At 48.2% G+C, this 25,202-nt stretch overlaps 1 protein-coding gene across 2 annotated transcripts in view; it reads left to right on the forward strand.

The window, feature by feature from the left end:
* Positions 1–24,993, forward strand: part of dusp8a (dual specificity phosphatase 8a) — a gene marked incomplete at its 5' end in the record, with an annotated part of 44,643 nt that extends 19,650 nt beyond the window's left edge. The window contains 5 exons of one of the 2 annotated variants that reach the window (XM_080002068.1): positions 12,520–13,209; positions 19,508–19,674; positions 19,837–19,996; positions 20,443–20,566; positions 20,933–24,993. In XM_080002068.1, the coding sequence (XP_079858194.1) occupies positions 13,092–13,209; positions 19,508–19,674; positions 19,837–19,996; positions 20,443–20,566; positions 20,933–22,184 (1,821 nt within the window). In that variant the 3' untranslated portion in view covers positions 22,185–24,993. Of the gene's footprint in view, positions 1–12,519; positions 13,210–19,507; positions 19,675–19,836; positions 19,997–20,442; positions 20,567–20,932 lie in introns of those variants that run through there. The other variant, XM_080002067.1, reaches the window with a different exon arrangement.
* Positions 24,994–25,202: the final 209 nt, after the last annotated feature.

Here is a 25,202-nt window from a genome sequence, read left to right on the forward strand (position 1 = left end):
ATGATGAGCTTGATGTCATTTTCCCCTTTTTACCCGCAAACTGGAGAACAAAAACAGGCCAGTGGTGTGTGTGTGTGTGTGTGTGTGTGTGTGTGTGTGTGTGTGTGTGTGTGTGTGTGTGTGTGTGTGTGTGTGTGTGTGTGTGCGTGTGCGCGCGCGCCAAATGTTTCCAGCATGACGTGATCTCACTGCTCTGCTTTGCCTCCTCCTCGTCCTCCTCTTCCTCTTTACTTCTCCTCCAGTGCCTTGATTCCTCTGCAGGCTTGAAGGGGCCACACACACACACACACACACACACACACACACATGCACGCGCACACGCAGTCCACATAATAAAATACAACTATAAGTACATAGTCTGGCACGCACAGGGAAAGCAGAAATACGCGTGGGATAGACATGCAGGAGGAGCGCCCAGTGGCACGGAGAGCGGCTACAACTCAACCCACAGAGCTACAATGTGCACGCACAGAAGATTCAGCGATCCTCGCCGCGTGCGAAGAGCTGAAAAGTCTCCCTGGCAACCTAATCAGTTCCCTCGCAGCCAATATCCCGTAAGAACTGAGAGCCGTCTTTTGAAAAGCTGGACTCCTTGGTACGGTTTCTTGAAAGGCCCGGGGAGAAATGCGGCGTTCCATGTGTGGTCGCTGAGTCTATTTACAACCCTGTTTGTCACACATCAATTACTGTGCAATAAATGGATTCCACTTTGTAGGTCCATTTTAGCTTTATAGGGTGAGGTAAAATAACGGATTCATAAGCCTTCCCTAAAATATAGACACAAACAATTGCTGTTTTCGCCGTTTCCTCTAAAGATGTTTTATACATCATGATAATGTTTCTAATGTGTACTAATGTAACTGAAGGTACCACGATGCCCTAAATACTCGGCTGTTTGAACGGCGCAGCGTATACACGCTTTCCGCGGTGCATCCCCTCTTGACTCTCTGGTGTATTCGGAGCCTATCGGGAGGCATTCAGGACATCCAGACCCAGCCCCATCATGCATTCACGGATGAAGGATGAAACCAAAATAGTTTGTTTAAACTGTTACCTAGGCAGTGTCAACACACCGGGTCAACAGGAGCTGAGCTTAAGCAGCGCGGCTGACGTAGGGCCAGCTTCCCCCCGCTGGCGGCTCAAACAATCAAACCCAACCATCAGCACCTCGTAACTCTTAAAAGTTGCTGGCTTCTGAGAAAAATTGGGAATAATATTTCCTGGCTTATCGTCCAAAAACAATTTTCTTTCCCTCCACAAACTTGTTTTAAAAAGGGTAAAATAAATAATCTAGAACCGTTTTTCTTTAATCCGAATGCTACCTTGTATTTAGATTTTTTTTTCTCGAAACAATTACGTTTTGTCGAGGGGACAAAGAGCCTGGTCGGTACTTCACCGATGCCTCCGACGCACACACACACACACACACACACACACACACACGTGGAGTGGAAATTTCCAGAGGCAGGACACGGCTTGAGAGGTACTGTAGCTAACAATTAGGACTCAGTGTATCCTATCCAGGCCTGGCCCCTGTCCCTTGGATTCCACTCATTCCCAGCCTGCCCACTGCCTTCGCTGTCATGGCGTCATTCCACAGAACAATAGTGGATTCCTGTTTACCGCCGTGCCTAATTCTGATGCACTTCGTCTTCGGCATGCCACCGCGCCACCTCCTTTTACGAACTGGCGTCTCCGCCATGTCGTTTTTCACCGAGACGCTCCGTTCGTGTTAATCAGATTTGGAGAGCACCTCACCTCAGCCATGTGGCTTTTGTCTCCCGTAGAACTGAACGGCTGCTTTGGTTTCCAGCTGAAAATGATTGGCAGAGGACCAAAATAGTTTTCCCTCCTCGGTCGGCCGTGTTTAAATTGTCTATGGTTTGCTGGAATGTACACAGACGTGGAGCGGAGGTCTTTATTACACACTCCGGGCTGGATCCACTACGGGGCTCACGCTGCTTCCAGATAAAGCCGGGAGATTTTCCATCTCCACGGCAACAGGCTAAATTTGGAGATTTCGTGAAGCCCAAGGCCCCCCCTTGAGGAATGCTGCCGTTTGACATCATTCCAACTTTCGCCGATATCCCTCCACACTTGTTTGTTTCCATTCGCACAAGGAATCAACATGGACGTTCACACGCGCGCACGCACACACACACACACACACGCACACACACGCGCATAGACATAGGCGTCCCTGTGCGCCCCAAGGAATGCACTTCCCACCCGTTGTGTAACCGCTTCCTGTTTCAGATATGTCGAAGGGACGTCAGGGTTCCCCGGGGTGCTAGGGGGAGACGCCCTGAACACCCGACGTGCACGTTGGTCTGAGTATGTGTGTGTGTATGTGAATACCTTTGTCTTACAGGCATTTCATTATATATACACTGGAAAATGCATTCTATTGGAGTCAGTGGATCAACTAAAAAGCTTGCTTCAATTAGCAAACATATATATTTTTTAGGTTTTCTCAATTTTAAATGTGGAGATGAAAGTGTATATTTAAAGTTGAGAAAACCAAAAAAAAAAAAAAAAAAGATTTTGCCATTTGAAGCAATTTTTACATTGAAAAAAACCTAGATAATATATGGATGGATGGATTTGCCTCATGACCCCTTTTTTCTTTCAGTGTACCACTATTTCCAGGCGCATTGGGCACGTGGCTAAAATAAAGTCACGCTTAATGAAAAAAACTGAAATCTTGCACTCTTCCTAAAACCTCCTGTGGCCAGTGTGAGCTCTTCACTGTCCCAGCATTTCAGCCTGCACCGTGTCAGGGTACACACACACACACACACACAGAGACAAGCTTGCCCAGTTCCTCTGAGCCTCACGTCACTGTCTCTCTCCATTGTTCTCCCGGAGCCAATGCCGTGATGTCACTGCTTCGTTGTGGATGTTACACACACACACACACACACACACACACACACACACACACACACACACCCGGGCGCTTGGGCGCGTCATGACAGGAAGCCCAATCTAATGCTCAGAAAAAAACGATATATGATATCATAGACATCACTTTTCGTGGATTGTGTCATTAATAGTTCATGGCTAATCGCAGGTGAGTAAAGGTTTACTGGATTCGTGTAATTGGCATGGGGATTCATCGGAAATTCTAAATTATATTTCTGTTGAGTATTGTCCAACATATTTAACTTATTACACCCAGTAAGTAGGTCTGTGCAATATATTGATGAAAGACTAGATATTGTCCGGGATTTTGATTTTTAGGGCTGCATTTCAGTAAAAGGTAAAATAATTTTTCTCAAATATGTTGTGTAAACGCACTATGGGCCATTCCCAAAATATTGTCAAATGATCAATATTGAGGTATTAGTCATATTGTGATTTTGTCTATATCAACCCAGCCCTACAAGTAAGTTTTGTTCATATGGAATTCATCCAGGCTCTGTGAAGCCAACTAAATAAAAAGTTGAATGAATTAACTTATTACTACCCTTCACCAAGTTTCACCGAGTCTCCTCCCTAACCGCTCCGTGAATGTGATTATCTCACAGGACGCGCACAGCGACGAGATTATAATTCAATTTGGTGCCACGAACATCATGATTGGAAAATGTCCCCTAGCTCCGGAGCGTGTTGATGAGTTTGCCTTCTCCTCAAAAGACCGGGGGGGGGGGGGGGGGGGAGTCACATTTTATTTTTCCACATTGCACGGCTTTCACTGTGGTGTAAGTCATGCCGAGTGCACTGATTAGATAATGGCAGTTCCACTGCAGCTGGGTTGGGGTGAAATTAGAAGGGGAGGTTGAGACACAGGTCACACAGAATGTGACGCCCAGCGGCAAGGGGTCACCAGGCCGGCGAGATAGCAGACGAAGCCAAGCAGGGGCCGGCCATTCCATTCTCACTGGGGAAGGGTAGACTGAGAGAAATGGGGGAAGGTGTGTGTGTGTGTGTGTGTGTGTGTGCTTGTGTGTGTGTGTGTGTGTTGGCTTGCCAGCAGAGGGCCCTTTCAAGCTGTGCAGCCTCCGTCTATCGGCCCGCCGACTGTGCCGACATGAGCTAATTACTGTAACACTGAAGCGATCTGAGAGTCTGTGTGTCCGTCTTGCCTATCCCCTCTGCTCATTTTTTCAGTATATTGTCTACTGCAGTGCTTCTCAAACGTTTTCATTTCCAGGATCTTCAATTTGAGACGCATCAGGCCACGCACTCCATTCGATAAGACTTTGTCTTTGGGACTCCAATCTGAGAAGACTTTTTTTGTTAGCTGGGATTTAGTCTCAAACTTCCATACATGTCTGTACTGTAGTTAGGAGATAACAGTGAAACTATTATTCAAAACGTTCATTATTGTACATTCTCTGATGGTGCTCACGTCTTGTGAAAGAATTAATAGTGAAGTTAACTATTCATTCTTTTGGAAGCTCCTTGAAGGACTCCTGGTTGAGAACCACTGGTCTTCTATACAGCGTGAGTGAACTGGGTGGTTGAGGAGTTATTCTTTGCTGTTTATCACTGCCTACAGGGGCACTGGGGAACCCACCCATAGGAATTGCTAAATATTAGCATTTAGAATGGGCAGTATACACATTGGGTATACGAGATTGAACCTTCCTGGACCGTATTTGTCTCCGGGGAAATCAGTGCTGGGGCAAGAAGAGATCCCCCATCTGCACGCACACACACACACTAATCACCAAAGACCTTTCCTCTCCTGCAGACAAATATTGCCATGGTCCATGCACATGCACATGTAGACCCTCTTCTCACACACGACATCTATATCTACTGCAGGGCTGCTTCACTCTGAACTGAAATGAACACTGGCTCAACGCAGTCACATGTGGATGTGGCGGGTGCTGCGGAGGCTTTACATGCATGCAAACATAGTGTAAACGCATGCCTGTGGCGGCTGGCATTTCGGATTTCGGCTTAAATAACACCTCCGCCCACCCCGGTGCCGAAAAAACCCTACCAGCCCCCGCAACCCCAACCCAGCCCCTCCCCTCCCCTCCCTAACTTCCCCACTACGCACTGTTGAGTATCTCCAACTGGGATTTTTAAGTAGTTCATCTGGCTTATGAGGACTCGTCTGGTCCTGGAAGCTCCCCCTCAGTGTGTTTGATAGCTCGGTTCCCTCTCTGCCTCTCGGTGCGTATGGTAGCGTGTGTGCGTGGGGTAGCGGTGCACCCGTTTAATATGTTCATGTGAGGCAGATTGATTGGTGGAGTAGCCCAGGGGAGCTGGCCCCTCCAGGGTGCTAAGTTGTTTGGAGGGCGGGAGGTCTGCAGCGTGATTGATGCAGGCTAGACCCCCCCCACCCCCGCCCCGGGCTGCACAGAAAGAGAAACCCACCCCCAGACACACATACTGTACTACCACATAGACCTTTACCAAAGCACACTTTTGCATATGCTGTACCTCTTACTTAACCGGCTTATTTCCCCTTCCCGCAACAGGCTAGTTGATGTTCTACCTGTCCAACCTCCGATTTACCTCCATTTTCTATTCCTCTATCCACCCTTACTCAATTTCCCCTCAGGATGAATCTAAATCCAAATGTACTGTATTTTGGGGAGATGAGGCTGTGAGAGGCGCACGCGCGCACACACACACACACACACACACACACACACACACACACACACACACACACACACACACACACGTTGTTCACGACCACTGTTCTTTGTTCTGACTCCCATCTCCTCTCCTTCCTTCCTCCCCACAGCCCCCATCCCACCTATCCCACTTCCAGCCCCCAGTGACTACCTCCACAACCACACACACCTCTAACCCAACCCGGGGGCCATCACCGACCTCCACCCCCCATAGCTACCTCACCCCCCAAGCATGGCAGCTGTGTTCTCTTGTAGGCATTACATCACTGTAAGAGCAGCCCTGTTACTGATCCCCTGACAACCAGCACTATCAACACACACACACATATACACACACACACATGCACATGCACGGATGCACTCACCTACATAGACACACACACGCACACACACACCCTTGTGTGTAGCTCGTCCACTTATTTTTACACATAATGAAGCAAATATCCACCCTTTGCCCCCTCAGCAATATCCTCTCACCTTGTGCCATTTACGACCCCCCACCCGTGCCCTCACATAAATTAACTAACACACCCCCCCCCCCCCCACACACACACACACACACACTCATCAACCTAATCTACCTTATGTTGAGGATGACGTCTATTTCTTCTGATATTCTGACAGAGGATCCAATGGAATAGGATGACACTCCCTGTCCGTGTGTGTGTGTGTGTGTGTGTGTTTGTGTTTTGTGTGGATATATGTGTGTGTTGGTGTGTATTCACTCCCAATTAAATTTTTTTTTACCTTGACCCCCACCCCCCACCCCAACATCTAAACCGTAATTGCGATGCTTTTATCTAGAGAAGGTATTGTTCTAACGTTCTAGTGCTCTAGGTGCTGTTGTGTTATTCAAACACATTCAATCAGTGTGTTAAAAAACAAGTGACAGCGGTTTTATCCCCTGCCAGCATTAATTTTATCACTTTTAATCCAGAAAGCATAAAAACGTCCCATCCTATGTGAAGGAACTGTGAGCTACCGTCATTATCTTTGGCAGTGACAAGAGCTTCTGTAGGAAATTGCGCTATTTTAAGGAATCAATTTACTGTGTCTTTACTGTCACTGTTAGAACTACACAGCCAAGGCAGAGCAGTGTTTTACAGGAGTCTGGTTTCTGACTTTTAAAACACCTGGTTCCCTACCATACCCTCTAGAACAGTGTTATTTGAGGGACGAGGAAGCAGTACCGACAGGAAGGTACTGGTAGGATGGGCGGGTGTCGGATTTATTTAGAAATTGAAGGCCACGTTGTAATATTCCTATGTAATACTCCTTCGCTAGAGGGAGGGAGTTTGGTAAAGATTAACTCTTTGCTCTGCCACTGTAGGGGAACGGATCTTTAATTGTTTAGAAGACTCGTTTTTTTTTGTTTGTTTTTTTACTCACTAACAGGCCAGCGTCGGCCAACGCACTTTACCCTCTAACTTTTCTGAGGCTTGTTTTAGTTTTTTTTTTTTTTTTACATATTTTTCCCCCGTCTTTGTCCCGTTGTCTCTCCTTCCCATCTCTCTCTCTCTCTCTCTCTCTCTCTCGCTATCTCTCGCTCTCTTTCTCTCTGTCTCTCTCTCTCTCTCTCATACCACTCATATCATGCCCTTCTCCATTTCTCTTCGTGTGTGTGTGTGTGTGTGTGTGTGTGTGTGTGTGTGTTTGTTTGTGTGTGTGTGTGTGTGTGTGTGTGTGTGTGTGTGTGTGTGTGTGTGTCAACTGTGCGTTGTCCCGGTAACAAGCCCCCCCCCCCCACCACCACCACCACCAAGTCCTACTTTAAGTCTCAGGATGACAGTAGGTCGTCCACATTGAGCACCGCTCCCAAGCCCACCCCACCTATTTTTATCACGGTGGTGTGTGTGTGTGTGTGGTAAATAAAAAGACCTCGCCACCATTTGTAGTGGCATGGCTGTTATCCGTTAATTAACACACCTGCTATTCTGAGAGCTGTTACCCCGCTGAGGCGTAGAAGCAGAAGAAGGAGGAGGATGAGGAGCAGGAGGAGGAGGTGGAGAGGTGGATGTAGAAAGAGAGATGCAGAGTGTTTACTTCATCAACTTCAAAGTTCCACTGCGGCCGCTGCTGGCGTCTCGTCGAGGATGTGTGTTTGCCGTGTTTTTGGAGAGGTCCGCCTGTTTGTTTACGCCGATCTGCAGCCCGCTGGACCAAACAACCAGCAGGCAGCGAGGATTGACACCTAGGCGGTGATTGGCCGGTGTAGTAACCCTGGTCGACCACTAGGGAGCCACACCTGCTCTCACCGGCTGGACTTGAAAGTGCTGACGCAGATCGGAGGTTTTCAGGAGAGATAGTGTGAGGGAGCTGGAGAGCATTCTTTCAAGGTGAAAGAAACAATACACACATGAACATTGACTGTAATCAATTTTTTTTGTCAGTCAGTGTGCATTACAACAGGATAAAACAGATAGAAGCTTACAAAATGCACAGGGTTAACATTTCAATGAGGAATTATAATTAAGGGAAATCAAATATATTTTTATATGTGTGAACCATCCGTATTCGGACGTGAACACAGCTCTCCGTGCGCCCCGATTGCCGTGCCCCATTCCGCCAAATAAGACATCTAAAAACAGTGTGGGGACGGGGCACGACTCGTAGACTCGTTCAGATTATTTTCTGCGCATAATGCATGGCGAGGGTGTGATCGGGGGAGAGTCACGGAGAAAGTGTCTCCATCAGTTTAGTTTCCATACTGTTCCGTACACATGTGTTTCGTTCCATAAGAGGACGTCAAATAAAATGACCTACATCCAAAATTAAAAACACACTGTTTTGGCGGGCCAATTGCGGGCATCCCATCGCAAGCGCACGCAGCGTCTGTACCGTGGGGGAGGGGGACAGGTGCGCAAAGTGTGACCTGAACAGTCAAATCTGATTCCACTGACAAAGTTCTGAGTCGAGTACAGCCCCAGTGTATTGTGTATATGTATATATTAGATCGTAAATATATTTTATCAAACATGGTGTGGGGGTGTCCAGATGACCTTCACCGTATAATGGTGTTGATAAAGACTGGGGGATATATGCCAGGTGGGAAAGCAGGTTTGGGGTAAGAGAGCGAGGGTCAGGTTGGGTGCACTGCTGCCGGAATCTGCCGCACCCCGGCCTGCTACATTATTATAAGAGTTGTGGAACTTTTTAAAACTTTTTTTTGTCACCAGTAAAAATCATAGCTCTGGGAAATAATCCCTGCTTGACTGATGCTGCTCATTTCTCCAACACACTTTACACGAAGTTTCATCCTGTTTGTAAGGGTTCACCACCTACAAATCCTTACGGATAGCAAGTACACGTTTATTCTGTCTGTGTGATATGAGCATGTGCATGTGTGCGGTGAGTTCATGCGCTGGGTATGTCGCCACCCCCGAAACAAATGTCTGCGTCTTTTTTTTTTTTTTTAAACAATGCTCATCATCACCACCACCACCAACTGACCCATTTCCTCACACTCCTTTCACAGTGACCAGCTGTCAAACATGGCTGACGTAAGGCTGTTCTCACCAGTGTGTGATCATTCAGGGGTCTTCACTGATGGGATGAGGTCAGTTGGCCCCAGTGCAGCTGCCCCCACCCTCCCCCCATCCCTCCCCGAACCATACATTTAGCACCAGCTCTTCTGCTTCTGCACCGTTCTACGGACACCTCTCTGGCCTGCCGGTTCTGTGGTATGCACCAGTTATTCTCAACCTTTTTCATACCAAGGACCCGCAATTTGATACGCATTAAGCCACGGACCTCTTTTGAATATGATTTTGCCTCTGAGACCCAAATCTGAGAAGATTTTTATGGTTAGATATGCTTTAGTCCAGACTTCCAGACCTGTCTATAACTACAGTTAGGAAAATAACAGTGAAACTATGATCAAAACAGTCATTATTGGACATCACCTGGTACTTGGTATGGTACTTACTTACTACTTTAAATTATGAAATGGTGAAGTTAATCTATTAATCATTTTGCTTGGGAACCCTCCGGCACCTCTTGAAGGACCTTTGGGGGTACCCGGACCCCAGTGGTATAATATATATGAACCAAAATGTTTTGAGTGAGTCTAACAGAGATCATCATGGCAGAACATGGCAACCAACCCGAAATGTGTCTCCATTTTGAGGCACTGTGTTTGCTTTGTGGCTATGGATATGAAGCACAAATGGATGGTAAGTGTACTGCTAAACCAATATGGCTGATGTTAGACACCCACAATAGTTAGGGTTCATTTTCCTCCAGCAGCCATGTTAAATCCTCTGCTGCTTTGCTTCCGTAGCTGGACTTGTGGTCTGAATGTTTGTCATTCCATAGTAAAGTATCAGGAGTCTGTGGCCGCTCGGATACAACATGGCTGCCGACCACCGGCTTGTTTGGCATTCTCATCACCTCCGGTCCACCATTCCTCTGATCAGCACCTAAACACACTCTTCTCTTCTTTTCCCACCTCTCTCCTCCTCTCTTTACTTCTCCTTTTCTATCCCTTCCTCATGGCCTACCTTCCTGTCCTGTCCATTCTCATCCTTGACAACTGGAAAACAGTGTCCAAACACCTGGCGTCAAAGATGAGAGCCAGCACAGGAAGTGTGAAGTCACAGACAGACACACACACACACACACACACACACACACACACACACACACACACATAGACACACACACACACACACACACACACACACACACACACACACACACACACACACGCACACGCACAGGCACACATACTCATTGCCCTGCAGCCTGCATTTTACATTTAGGACATGTAAAGTACTGGTAAAAAGAGGATTTAGTAATGAAATATACGGTTTAGTCATATGAATATTTGCCATTTTACAGCTTTTCCCCAGATCATAGAAAGAAGATTATGTTTGAGGTAAGACAATCATTGTACAATTTATTATTATTCTTTTAATATTGTATGGTTTAAATTAATTGCACAAATTAATTCAGTCATTTAAAATCGATTACAATATATTATTAATAGATTATAATATTTAGAATAATATTTTAAAATAGTTTATCATTCATATAATTTAGAATAGATTATTCAACTAATCAAAAGTAGGTTACTTATACACTGATCAGCCACAACCAAAACCACTGACAGGTGAACTGAATAACATTGCTCATCTCGTTGCAATGGCGTTCTTGAAGTTGATGTGTTGGAAACGGCGACAGGGTCATGGGCACCCATGGGCTCATTGATGCGCGTGGAGAGCAAATTCTATCTTATCTGGTCCAATCCCACAGAAGAGCTACTGTAGCACAAATCGCTGAAAAGGTTAATGCTGCTATGATAGAAAGGAGTCAGAACACACAGTGCATTGCAGCTTGCTGTGTATGGGCCTGTGTTGCCAAAGACCGGTCAGAGTGTCCAGGCTGACCCCTGTCCACCGCCAACAGTGGCTACAATGGGCATGTGAGAGTCATAACTGGACCATGGAGCAATGGAAGAAGGTGGCCTGGTCTGATGAATCACCTTAACTTCATCATGTGCATGGCCGGAGTCCAATCCGATCGAGCATCTGTGGGATGTGCTGTAACAACAAGCCCAATCCATCTGGGCGCCACCTCACAACTTCCAGGACTGGATCTGCTGCTAATGCCTTGGTGGCAGATACCACAGGACACCTTCAGAGGTCTTGTGGAGTCCATGTTTTGATGGGTCGGAGCTGTTTTGGTGGCACAAGAGGGACCCACAAAATATTAGTGGTTATTAATGGTGGTTTTAATGTTGTGGATAATCGGTGTATAATTGTGGTGTGGGGGTGGAGTGGTTTAAGTAACCACACCTGTCTTAGGTCTAGGTAATTGGGCCCGGGATCAGTGGCGGCCGTTCATCTGTTGCTCGTCAGAGCAATCAATTAGCAAATCACCCATCCCCACACACACACACGGGGAGAGCCTCTGTCATGACATGTGTCTGTCCGCTCTCAGCTTGTGACATCTTTCGCTTTCTACAATAAACTGGGGTGTTTCCAACATCTCCCGCCTGTGTCTCAGTGTTGGAGGGCCCTGAAATTCGCCATCTCGGGTGGCGTGTGGCAGGCGGAATTGCCACAATCATCAAAAAGGGTCAACCTATTATAAAATATAATCATTAGTTGCAGCGTTATTGCAATGTTCCTTTGGCTCCATTCCTTTTCTCTTTTCCTGTCCGGTGACATTTTTTCATGTCCCCCTGAAAGAATGTCATACATTAGAGATGTCCAGAAGAGATGCAACCAAAACCAAGTGTTGCCTTTATTAAGAGACCAGTAAGAGACACACTATTATTAAATTTCTACCACACCGTTCATAGCACGGCGGTGAAAGTAGGTCCTCTGCAGAACAGCCAGATTTTCTGTGCCTCTCCGCTCGCCAGCGAGGCCCCTGAGGTGGCCACATATTTGCTGGGTGAGTAAGGAATGTGGTTACATGCCTGAGACATTAGCTATGACGGAGCGCTGGCTCCACAAGAGAGGGGAGGGAGAGACCAAGCGAGCGAGGGAGGGAGGAGGCGGAGGAGGGGAAGGAGGGGAGGCAGGGCAGGCAGAGCCGAGTCTGAGCTCACGGCAAGTGAGCTCATTCACCCCCGGCGCGAAGAGAGAGCGAGAGTGCAGCTCCGTCATCCTTTTTACACAAGAGAGAGAGAGAGAGAGAGAGAGAGAGAGAGAGAGAGAGAGAGAGAGAGAGAGAGAGAGAGAGAGAGAGAGAGAGAGAGAGAGAGAGAGAGAGAGAGAGAGAGAGAGAGAGAGAGAGAGAGAGAGAGAGAGAGAGAGAGAGAGAGAGAGAGAGAGAGAGAGAGAGAGAGAGAGAGAGAGAGAGAGAGAGAGAGAGAGAGGCAGGGGGAGGAGTGTAAGCCGACGAGTGAGCGAATGGGAGTAGAGGAGAGTGGAGCAGCACAACAATAGTGGGCTGCTCTTCTGGCTGTGGACTCACACACGGACAGAGAGGCTCAGAGACGCCGTCACACTGTGGGCCAGCTGCTGACAGAACACAGCTGCCCTACAGACGCAGACCTTCTATGCCATCTGCCTTTTGTTGTCTTCCCTCCATACCTGAGGGAGACATTATCGATACAACCACTGAATCCTGAAAACTACCACCACAGCATTTTGAGGATTTATTTACTTCGTAGTTATATATTCCCGTTGGACTTTTTAGGTCATAGCTCATATGCACAAATGGACATTTTGAGGAGCTTGTAAACAAATATTTGGGAGTAGCGTTATTTTTTTATTTTATTGTTTAACGCTTTTCGGTGATTTCCGGGACTCAGGCATCACCAGCGAAGCTTTTAATCAACTTGGGACTTTTGAACTCTTGAGCTTGGCCAAACCTCAGACTGACATCGACGGAAAAGAGCAATTCTTACGTTTCTTTCGGACGGCGGATCCGAAGAAACGGCCGAAGAAACCGCGCGTGTGTTCGTATGAGCGTGTGTTAGAGAGACCGTTTTTCCGTGTGAGTGTGTGTGTGTGTGTGTCTGAGCGTGTGTTCTGGGGGATGCCTCTGGATGTGGTGATCGCCCCACCGGAGGACTGCTTTTGGCCGGAGCTGCAGGAAACAGACATGAGGCTGAAGATCAGGGTCCGCCGCATGAAGCAGGGCAGAGAGCTGAGAGGTGTGTACCTATCCTTTACCTGGGAACAAAGACGTGCCGTTGTGTGTGTGTGTGTGTGTGTGTGTGTGTGTGTGTGTGTGTGTGTGTGTGTGTGTGTGTGTGTGTGTGTGTGTGTGTGTGTGTGTGTGTGTGTGTGTGTGTGTGTGTGTTGTGGTGGAGGGCTCTACCCAGCATGACATCCCCCTTGATTTCCGCTTTGAAGACTTAGTCCTTTATGAACGGCGGCTAGACGGTTCTCCTGTTATCTGGCATAGAAACGGGGGTTTGGAGGGGGTTGCTGAAGGGTTGGGGAAGAAAAGAGGATATCAATGCACGGAATGCTGTTTGAGCAGCACCCGGGTTAAAAGGATGTGCAGACTGTAGCGGGAGGGGAAAGCACCCTGGCAGAACTCAATGCATCGTACATGCGCACAAAGGTACATGTGTGTTTTGCAGGTATTGAAGTACAAGAGGTGTAGCGGAGATGAAAGACAGATGTTGAGGAAGCTAGAAGGATGGACCGTGGGACGCACGTACGACGCCGATTAACTAGCTGCTCTCCCATCCTTCTTTTGTTTTTTTTTGTTTTTTTGTTGTTTTGTGGACTTAACGGGTTTGGCGGAGAAAAAAAAAAAAAAAAAAGAAACGGCAATGCGGGGATTAGGAGGGTGACATCGCGACAAAGAAAAGCGACGAGGAGAAAAGGGGGAAGGAAAGAAAGACGGCGGAGTGAGGAAAGAGAGAGAGAGAGAGAGAGAGAAGGGATAAAGAGAGGCCTGACCCTCGGGGATGACATAGCGCTCACGCTCCACCAGCACGCGGTTTCATTGAGATGTTAAACAATCACAAAGACTCTTTCTTTCCATCTTCTTCCTTTTCTCCTCCTCCTGCTTTGCCTTTCCATTACTCCTCCGCTCTCTCTCTCTCGCGCTCTCTCTTTCTCTCTCTCTCGCTCTCTCTCTCTCTCTCTCTCTCTCGCCCCCTTTTCCTCTGCAGAGCGGTGTCTTGTGGAGACTGTGATATCAATATGTGTGCTCTGAGCAGTGTGCACTGCAGGTGCTTAGCACAACACCTTTCACACTGAGAGAGATGAGGCAACGCACAGCCAAACCTGGGAAACAATCCCGCCGTTTATTATACCCCCCCCCCCCCCCACACGCACACACACACACACACACACACAGCATATGGGCATTTTTTTGCGTGGTGAAATCACAATGCAATGCACATTTTTGCAATTGGGTTCAAATTAGCATCTATACATGTGTTATTATTTCTATGTCTCGTTGCAGACTCTGAGAGCCGGTTTGAGGCAGTTATGCCAGCCGCTTTTAACACCTGCTGCCATTCACCGCAGTGTGTGTGTGTGTGTGTGTGTGTGTGTGTGTGTGTGTGTGTGTGTGTGTGTGTGTGTGTGTGTGTGTGTGTGTGTGTGTGTGTGTGTGTGTGTGTGTGTGTGCAGGTGTGTGTGCGCAGTTTCAGTACGGTTTATCTTGACAGCCAGGCTTTGCGGCTGGAGGTGTCAAGTCGTGCAGTTCTGGGAAAGACAAAGGAAGAACACAAATGTCACGTTTGGCACCAGCCGGCGAAGTAGAGTCATGCCCCGATGCTGATGGTTATTCTGGAGTGGCTTTCAGACGGTCCCTGCTGCAGCAGCTTAAACACCTATAGAGATGGAACACATATTACCGTGATGAGGAACATAGATGTCTTAATTTGCAATGTATGATTGTATTCTTGTGTCTAATTATCTCATCAATGTGATTTATAAGACGTCCTCATCAGTGCTATCTGATAACTAGGTTGGAGGTGCAGCACTTTACTAGTTAGCCAGCAGCAGCGTATGTAATGGTACAGTCATTCCAGGCCATCATCAAGTTGGCGCCATGTGCAAAAAGCCATGACCTCATTGCTGTGGCTCATCTATTGCCTATCAATCTGCATCCATCTGACAGACGTTGCTATCAACACACCCCCGCCCCTCCCCGTCACTGCTGCTCTGCCTTTGTGGCGAGCTGTGTGGGACATGTGTGCGATGATGTCATGTTTTGGGGGGCAGTGGGGAGGGGGGTGGGGCCACATTGAGATGCTAATGTCCCCTCCGAGCAAAGGGGACAGCCGGAGGGGGCACAAGGGATGGCGTCATGTCTCCCCCATATGAACTGCAGAGGAAGAGAGGGAAGCTGGAGGAGAGAGGGGGAGGTAGGGGGTGGCTGATCAGAGGGGGGGAGGGCTGTAGAACTGCCATTCAGGCCGATCAATGCCCCCGGGGGCTGTGTGTGTGTGCGTGTGCGTGTGCGCGTGCGTGCATGTATGTACGCATGTGTGTGTGTGAGTGTGCATGTGCATTCACAGTGGGCCGTCCACTCCATTAAGGGACGAGTTAAAGAGGGCAACCCAACCCCACACACACTATGAGCTCTCTCTCTCTCTCTCTCTCTCTCTCACACACACACACATGCACGCACACACGCAGACACACACACACACACACACACACACACACACACACACACAGAGAAGGGGTGGGGGGCTGGAGCTGGGATTGAGCAGAACAGTCAATAGTACCAGAGCAGTGATGTAACAGCAGAGCTCCCGCTAACCGTCACAGCTCTCTGTGTCTGGAACCGTCCACTGGGATTCCAGCCCATTCCCCTTCCAGTTCACTTCCAGTGCAGCCAGCGATGATGAATTTCACCCAGCGTAAGCTAATTGCCTCGTTTCTAAAGGCATTAAGTTGGTCCACTTGTAACGAATGAACGATGAGCGGCGCACCCGTTCAGAAAGAGGGAGCGCTGAGTGTTAGGCCTCCAACAGACAATGACTTGAGGGTGAAAAAAAAAAAAAAAAGAAAGAAAATGGTTGCATAAGCCGTGAAGTGGAGGGAGGAAAATGGAAAAAAGATAAATCAGTGCGGGCTGGTGTTGCCGACGGCGACACAGTGCCCTCTTTCCCGGTTTTTAGTGCGCATACTTGTAGGCTTTTGTGTTGTGCTCTCTCTCCCTCGTCCCCCTTTGACACATGGTACATGAAGGACTGAGAACTAGTTCAAAAAGTCTTGATGATATTATTAGATTGCAGTGCAGTGAAACACCTTCTTTGAGGCGTGTGACTTCTGCGCTGGCAGAGGCCTTTGTCTCTATCACAACACAGGACGCGTTTGTTTTAATTCCGTAACCAAATCGCTGTCTGAACCGGCAATTAGCCGGAGGCTCTGATGAAGTCACCCCTTGTGTTCTTGGCAAATATGGACGTGACCCTGGGTTTTTTTGGCCCGGGGGTTGGGGGTCGGCGGTGGGGGTTGGGGGTCGGCGGTTGGGGTCTGGGGGCGGGGGGGGGGGGGGGACATGTCAGTCGGCGCTGGCCGTCATGGTACTGGGCTGGAAGATGAACTCAGCTCTCATAGTTCACTTTCTGATGTCACCCAACCGGACAGCCAGGCCGGTATGTGTCACAGGGTATTTTCAGTGATTTCACAATGAGTGTACTCGCTCGCACGTCTGTGTGTGTGTGTCGGATAGAAATGGTAGGATGTGTCATCGGGTGCTTTTGGAGAATGTGAGGGCACGTCTCTGGGCCCTCGTGTGTGATCGCTGCGCTGCCAGGTGGCGAGGCAGCCGTTATCTCCCTCTTTTTGTCGCCCTTAGCCACCTTAAATACAAAGCGCGGCCCGGTGACCCGCTATCTGCTCTGTGATTAGGGTCCATAAACGCCACTGGACGACTTTGGACCGAAAAGGCGGGGGACGTCATTGACGTTGAGGTAATGCAACAGCCAACCATTGAATGAGGCGGACCTATCCTGATCTCTTATCTCCGGCTCCAGCCGCTGCACACACCACTCACCCTTGTTTTACTGTGCGGCATAGACTGGCTGGCTGGCCCTGTGTTTGTGCCTGGGATGAGGTCAGCCGCAGCCATTACGACTGTATTTACATAATGATGACTGGAGCAAAACAGGAGAGAGTAGAGTAAACAAGATGAAAGGCTCATTTTGTTTTTACTTTGGCCTTTATTGTTCGCATGTTGATCCCCCTACACACACACACACACACACACACACACTTTCCCTCACACAGTGTCTCTCCGCTGCAGAACGTCCTGTCTTGTGTCCTTCCAACAACTCTCTAACAATGTCCTTTCATGGAGAGGGAAATAGTTTCTATCTTACGTGAAGCTTTTCCTGTTGATTTAAGCGGTCTTCAGGAACATACCACTTCCTGCCCCCCCCCCCCCCCCCAAACACACACACACACACACAGATTACTATAGATATGTCAATGTGTAACGACATTTTTTTTCTCCTTGTGTACTTGTACAATAGCTTGAGAACCCAGCGACCAGGAAGGATCTTCTTTAAAGAACTACCTGGCAGAGATCCTTTCCCCCTCCATTACTGCCGCCCCTTTCACTTCACAGGAAATTCAGAAAGATCACAGCTTCGATATGAAGGGCGGAACTTTTAAGTGGCAAAATCGTCTCTGGGAGTGTAATTGCATCAGTGAGACACCAGGCGGTTCCCTCGTGCATTTTAGGTTTTTAACTTTTTGTCCCTATTTATTCTTACTTTGTCGATCTCAACACCCTCTCTCTTTCTCTCTTTCTCTCTCTCTCTCTCTCTCTCTCTCTCTCTCTCTCTCTCTCTCTCTCTCTCGCTCTCTCTACCTCTCTCTGTTGGTCTCATATTGAGGGGTGATGTCATTTCTCGCCGGTTGCCATTAATAGCAGGAAACAGACAGGCCTTCTTCACTGTGCTCTTAAAGGCGCAGTACACCCAGAATAGCACCAGGTCAGGGCGATAAATACTCCCCACTCTATTTACGTGCCCTCCTCACTGTTAAGTCTGAAGCTCTCCTTTCACAAAATATCACGATGCCTTTTGGCGTGATTATCTTTTTTTATATATTTTGTTCTTCACTTTAGATCTCCCTACCAGTAGAATCCAGAGGAGGTGCATTTGACACTGCTTCCTCTGTGTTCGCTGGTTCCGTGGTTGGTACGTGTGCGTGTGTGCATGTGTGTGTGTGTGTGTGTGTGCATGTGTGCATGTGTGCGTGTGTGTGCGTGTGTGCGTGTGTGTGCGTGTGTGTGTGTGTGTGTGTGTGTGTGTGTGTGTGTGTGTGTGTGTGTGTGTTACAATGGAGGGCAATGTCCTGCCTGCACAGTGCTGTGTGTGCTAGATTAAAACAGTGATGTCATGTCTCACTCAGTCACTCTCACTGAATGTGTGTGTGTGTGGGTGTGGGTGTGGGTGTGTGTCCCAGATTAGGTCAGGCAAAGATGGACCCAGATTAGGTTCTAATCCCTTTGCTGGGGCTCAGGGTTTCCTTGAAGCATTTGCCCTCCTTACTCCATGTACTCAGAGAGGTCTTTACCAACCCCCCCTACCCCCCCTACAGACACACACACACCTTCTCCTTCTGTCTCCACCCCGTGGTTTTACAACTGCCATAATGCAGAGTAGTGGCCTGTGTGTGTGTGTGTGTGTGTGTGTGCGTGAGTGTGTGTGTATGCATGTACCTGTGTGGATGATTGAGGTACAATCAGAAATGTACAAAATGCAAGTGAGCAGTGCGTATATGTTTACTGTAAAATTATATGGTTATGTCTTGAGATGGTTTGTGTTTCTGCAGGTCAAATTCATGGGTGCATTGGGATGTGCATTTGTGTGTGTGTGTGTGTGTGTGTGTGTGTGTGTGTGTGTGTGTGTGTGTGTGTGTGTGTGTGTGTGTGTGTGTGTGTGTGTGTGTGTGTGTGTGTGTGTGGTTGTCAGGGGGATGTTACTGGGCCTCTGTCCTGGCTCTGCACCTGTGGCCTCTCTCATTCCCCCAGCCTGACGCAATGCTCTGCTACAGGACATGAGCTCATGCAGGAAACACAGTTACACACACACACACACACACACACACACACACACACACACACACACACATGTGCCAAAAGTGGAGCCGCCTGCCTCTTAAAGGGCCAGACATACACATTCCTCACCGCCCAGCAGCTAACCCCAGTCTCACACAGAAGCACAGAGACTTATTCTGCCTCTGTTTGTTAGACTCGGCTATGAACCCACATCGTCGCCATCTAGACTTACCTCCGAGACTGTCTGGGGCGTCTGGCTGCATCGGTAATGGCCGTGCAGTGTCTCAGAGCCCTTAATGGGTTTTGAACTTGGGAGTGACTTTGCAATCTCTGCAGCAGTGCATGCAACTGCGTTATGCAGTCAACTCGTGGAAAAACCAGGGGATGTCACTAACATTTTTTTCCCCTCTCTCTCTCTCTCTCTCTCTCTCTCTCTCTCTCTCTCTCGTTTTGCCTTGTAGGGGGTTTTGCTGCCTTCTCCTCCTGCTTCCCTGGCTTGTGTGAGGGGAAGCCAGCCACAGCTCTACCCATCAGCTTGTCCCAGCCCTGCTTACCCGTGGCTAATGTAGGCCCCACCCGTATCCTACCACACCTCTACCTGGGTTCCCAGAAAGATGTACTCAACAAGGTGAGGCTGTGTACTCGTCATTTAACATACTAATTGCTTCTGTTGTGTTGTGTTGTGTTGTGTCTTGATTTAAAACCGGCGTCAAAATGACGTTGGTTCATCATGGCTACCAGGCAACCAAACATGGCCTTTAAACCCTTTGTTTATCTGCCCTCTCGGTAGGATCTGATGGCTCAGAATGGCATTACCTACGTGCTGAATGCCAGCAACACCTGCCCCAAGCCGGACTTTATCAGTGAGAGTCACTTCATGCGTATCCCTGTCAATGACAACTACTGTGAGAAACTGCTCCCCTGGCTGGACAAAACCAATGAGTTCATTGGTAAGTGAGCAAATCGTATGTATTGATATACTGTATGTGCTGTGTATATATAGTGTATTCAGATTGAATTTATGAATTGACAATACGAGCAATGACCGGCCGATCGGAAATCTACTTTGACGAAACAAAACGTTTTCGAAATACTATTCATCCCAAGATCAAGGCTGCTCTGTGAAATTCAGTACTCTATTGTCCACGCATGCTCACAGTTGGTGAATGTTGACGCGCAGGACAGATAACAATAGCGGCAGGTACAACACATCCGTTTACCTGACTCCCTACACCCTCCCAGGAAAGAGTGGCTTGATTTCAATGGCCGTTGATTGTCCCTGGAGACTCTCCCAGCCCCGTGCTGATTGCGCTGGCGTGGTGGTGTTGTGTACAACTGTGCATGCTTTTGTGCGTTTCTGTGTGTTCATACCTGTTTGTTTCCCCCCCTCCCACAGACAAAGCTAAGGTGTCAAACTGCAGAGTCATTGTGCACTGCCTCGCTGGAATCTCGCGCTCTGCAACCATCGCCATAGCATACATCATGAAGACAATGGGCTTGTCATCAGATGACGCCTACAGGTGAGCTTTTTACCCTATCTGCCACCAGCTGAGCTTAGGTGTCAGTCCCAGAAAAAAGGCAAGAAACTGTTGAGGGAAATGCTAGACGATTCTCTCGAACCCCCCCAGTCGTGAGAAATGAAATTGTTAAACGGCTACTAGAAAGGAGATACAATAGCCTACGCTTTGCCTTTTTCCAGAAGCTCTGTCCCACGATCACATGGAGCAGCTAAACAATTGACACCTTAACCTAGTTCATCTGGGGTAATTCAGATTTTGACAAAGTGCAAAGCGTGTTCTAGTTTCAACACAAGTTTCCACCTCTTCTCAAGTTTTGAACCTTCTGCTGAGGAGTAATTTATTGTCACTTTTGTTTCCTTCCCACAGGTTTGTGAAGGACAGGAGGCCTTCGATATCTCCCAACTTCAACTTCCTGGGGCAGCTACTGGAGTTCGAGAAGGGCCTACGGTTACTCCAGGCTCTGACCTCCAGCCCGGATGAGAAGAGTTCAGAGGGGAGGGGTCAACACCACAGCCAAGAGGTCAACGGGGTCAACACTGGGTCAGAGGCTGTGGAGCAGCAGGTCCCTTCCGAACCCAAGTTGCCGTCACCCACCTCGCTCCAGCAGGGCTTCAACGGCCTCCACCTCTCTGCGGAGAGGATCATGGACACAAACCGGCTAAAGCGCTCCTTCTCCCTGGACATCAAGTCCGTCTACTCCCCCAGCACCCCTCAATGCCAACGCCTGGTGTCCACACATTCTGAAGACGTCCCAAAGCTGTGCAAGCTGGACAGCCCTGGAACAGGCACCTCCAACGGTGTTTGCCCTCAGTTCTCACCCGTCCTAGACAGCCCCGGCTCCTTGGAGTCCCCGTTCCCCTCACCGGGCAGCGGGGGTAGCATTGGCGGTCTGGGGCTTGGAGGAAGCGAAGCCGTTGTTCGTTCTGGTGGCTCTTCCTCAACCAGGCACAGGAGGAAAGCCAAGCACAGCAGCTCAGGTGCTGGCTGCAGCGCCAACAGTTCCCCTGTCCATTCTCACCCCCACCAACCCCCCCAGTCCCTCAGCCTATCACTGGGCCACAGGAGCCCAAGCTTAGATGAGAACCTGAAGGGCTCCCTTCTCCTGTCCCTCCCCTCCCAGCCAACGGCGGGATCGGGGGCCATGTGGACCAAACACAGAGACACTGTCCAGGCCACCACACCGGTCACCCCTGTCACCCCCACCACGGACGCCCCATGGCATTTCGGGGCAGAGGAGGGTGGTCAGGGAGAGATGGAAGTAGGTGGAGGTAAGGAAGACAGAGGCAGAAAAGAGTCACCATCGGTGCGGTTTGGCAGCAGCTCAGCGTACGTGGCCTTTGGATGCAGTGAGGGCGTGCGACTACAAGACAAATCACCGCGGGAGAAGCCCTCAGCATTGAATCTGAGGGACCACCGGGAACCCTTGTCGTCGGGCACCACATCAAACAGCATGTCGGCAAACTGCAGCGGGTCCGTGTCAGAGAAGCAGTTCAAGCGGCGCAGTTGCCAAATGGAGTTCGAGGAGGGCATCTCCGACACACGGTCCCGGGAAGAGCTCGGAAAAATCGGCAAACAGTCCAGCTTCTCCGGGAGCATGGAGATCATTGAAGTATCCTGACAGACATTCGTCCCAGCGAGAGCTTTCCCTTGGGGGCAAAAATGGACATTGCTTAAGAAGGACAAGAAGAGGAAAAATTAGGTCAAGAGGACGGGAGGGGTTAACTGCGCCCTGCACATAGACTATGTATAGGATTCCCACAGAAAGGACTAATAGATAGACAGTTACACAGAGATAGATGATGTGAATCTGTTATCCAGCAAGCAAGCGTTGCTATTGGACTGGGTGGCGTGTAGCACACCGACGCACAGACAGATGTTGAGCCGAGTGGACTCTATCCACACAGAACTACCAAACAAAGCCCTGAGCTGAAGTGAAGTCTGCGAAGGGGAAAAGTGAGGTCGGCCATGGACAGTAAAGCTAAACTTCAGACTCTTCAATCTCTCGTCGCGGAGGACAAGTGTTATGTTGTGTCCTGTGACTCGCAGTGTGACCCGATTTCGACAGAGCTCTGACACAAATGTTATTTGTTTATGGTCAAATGTATTGTGCATCAATGGGATAAATAGCTTGTGATATGAACCAAGCCCTGTGTTTCTCCCCCAAAGCTTCACCTCGGAGTCAGCCAGCCTAAGCCCCCAGCATGGCCATGCCTGCTCCCCCTTCCTCCTTGTGTGGCTCTGTGACTTGTAACGCCATTGACAACAACAACAACAACAACAACAACAACAACAACCACCACAGACTTCTTTGCAGCCCTGTGCCCTGTTCACGTCACCACAGCACAAAACAGAAAGAGAGACCTCACACTCTCTCTTCTCCTTCACCAAGGTCTAACTTTATCCAAGCGGTACCACACAAACAAGACAATGAAGGATCCTCTGGGTTTTTTCGGCATGTTGATCGAGTGAATCTCCGGTGACTGTGGGTCAAGACTTTCTCCCCGTAGGCAGTGTTCACACACCCCTCCAATCCCCTTAAAGCACAGTGTGTTGTTTTTCTTTTTGTTGTTTTTTTTTTTTTTAACTGCAAACATTGGCTCCTTTGTTTCCAGTGTTAAGAGTGTGGTTTTGGTCTGATGGCCCTTTGGCGCGGTGGAGGTCAGGACGTGCATGTATGGCTCCACGCCCCCTTCGTATGCCCGACCACAGCCCACACCCCCACGGCACAGCCAGCTACCGCCCCCACCCTCCACCCACCCCCCCCACACCACGGCTCCCAGTCACAACTGAGCATGCACCAGAACGGCTGAGTACAGACTGACAAATACTATATATACAAAATGAATATATAGCGATTTTAATGGACTCCTAAATGGACTCTTAGTTCACTTATATTTTTAATTTATTGTATCTGTTTCATTCTGGTAATGAGAAATAATATAATGTTTGGGACTTTTTTTTTTCTTCTTTTGTTGATTTATTGTTGTTATTATTATTAATAATAATATTATTTTGCTGTATGGTATTTATGAACACACAGTCAATACAAATACACACATTTAACTAACTGAAGCAAGCAATACGTGCTGTTCCTTCTTTGGAGAGAGTCGGAGTATGACGTCGAAATGCACTTTTTCTGCTTTCTCATCTTTTGAGTCCGGTTACTGCGCCACCCGCCTCTGACAGCACACCCCGACATCACGGCACTCCATCTTCGATTTCTTTTTATTGTTCGCAAATTTTATGTTATTTTTATTTTAGTTATGAAGCTAGAAAATAAGAAGGTCTCCATCGATTCTCCTCAGCATCGTGCATTCAGAGATTCTTTTGCGATTTAGGGCTTTGGTGTCACCTGAAGACTGTTGGCGTGTGAGGAACAAACAAGCACACCAAACCACCAACCAGGAAGTTTGAAACCCGCACATTTATGTCCGTTTATCCAGGGCTTAGGTCATGAGGATATGCAAATTCGTTTCAGGTTGCCTCGCAGGTTTGACAGTGATATGATCCGGCTCACACACTTGGCAGAGGCAGAGGTAGCACTAGTTTTCGACCACCGGTGAATCTCCCAAGGCCGAAACGCCCAGATCCTCAGATCCGCAACGCTTTGGTTCGAGGGACGCACACCCATATTCTATTCGTTCTCAGGGCGTCGTTCAGCGAACCAACCCGCCGCAGGGTGCACGGCAGCTGGTCCGTCAGCACGGCGTCTGTACCCGAAGAAGCTCCTTCCGGTTTCCCCTCTCGCTTATTTCCCAAAGCTTTGATTAATAGACAAAAAAAAAAAGAACGAAAAATGAACGGTGCAGCAAAATAGATGGATTGGACTGTGTTCCGAAGTAGAAGAAATGAAAACTTTGCTCTCCTTGCGCAAGACGTTAGAGTTATTTATTTATTATGTATGTGTTCCCTTTCCTTTTTTTTTTTTTTTTTTTGACCCTTTCCATTAGCTTTCCTCACCGGTGAACTTTGACCTTTCACCCTGAGCCTTTTTGCTGCTGAAGCAGAGTTCACATAGATCTCCTGTGTTTTGTTCACCTCTGCCACCTTCCTTTCCTCTCCTTTCTTTCTATATTTTTAAGAAAGATGTTATGATTATTTGTAACAAATGACATGTAATACATGTCAAATGACATGTAATAAAAATGATGCAGGCTGTCCCAATTGCTTAAATGGTTGGTATTGATGTTTATTATTATTATTGTTGTTGTTGTTATTATTATTATTATTATTATTATTATTATTATTATTATTATGTTGTGTAAATAGCAACCTATCTAAGGACATTGATGAATTTAGGTGACTTTTTAAAAGAAAATCCTTCTACCTTAGGCTGCTTGACGCAAAATACCTCAGGTTCTATTGAAAGGCTTTTCCTTCCCCTGTACATGTTTTGTGAAAATGATACAAAAAAATACAGACATGACAAAATACCAAGTCCTTTTTGTTTCTTCTTCTCCATCTTCCTCCTCTTCTCCTCCTCCTGCTTCTCCTGCTGCTGCTGCTGCTTCTTCCTGGTCTTGGCGGGGTGCTCGGGCTGGGACTTCCTCCGCTATTGATCGGACGTTTTAACAATCACCGCCATGACCACATAACACAGGCTCGTCTGCTCCTTCCCCCCCGCCGGCAGTTTGGG

Source organism: Zeus faber (assembly GCF_960531495.2).
Source record: "Zeus faber genome assembly, chromosome: 6".
Lineage (NCBI taxonomy): Eukaryota > Metazoa > Chordata > Actinopteri > Zeiformes > Zeidae > Zeus > Zeus faber.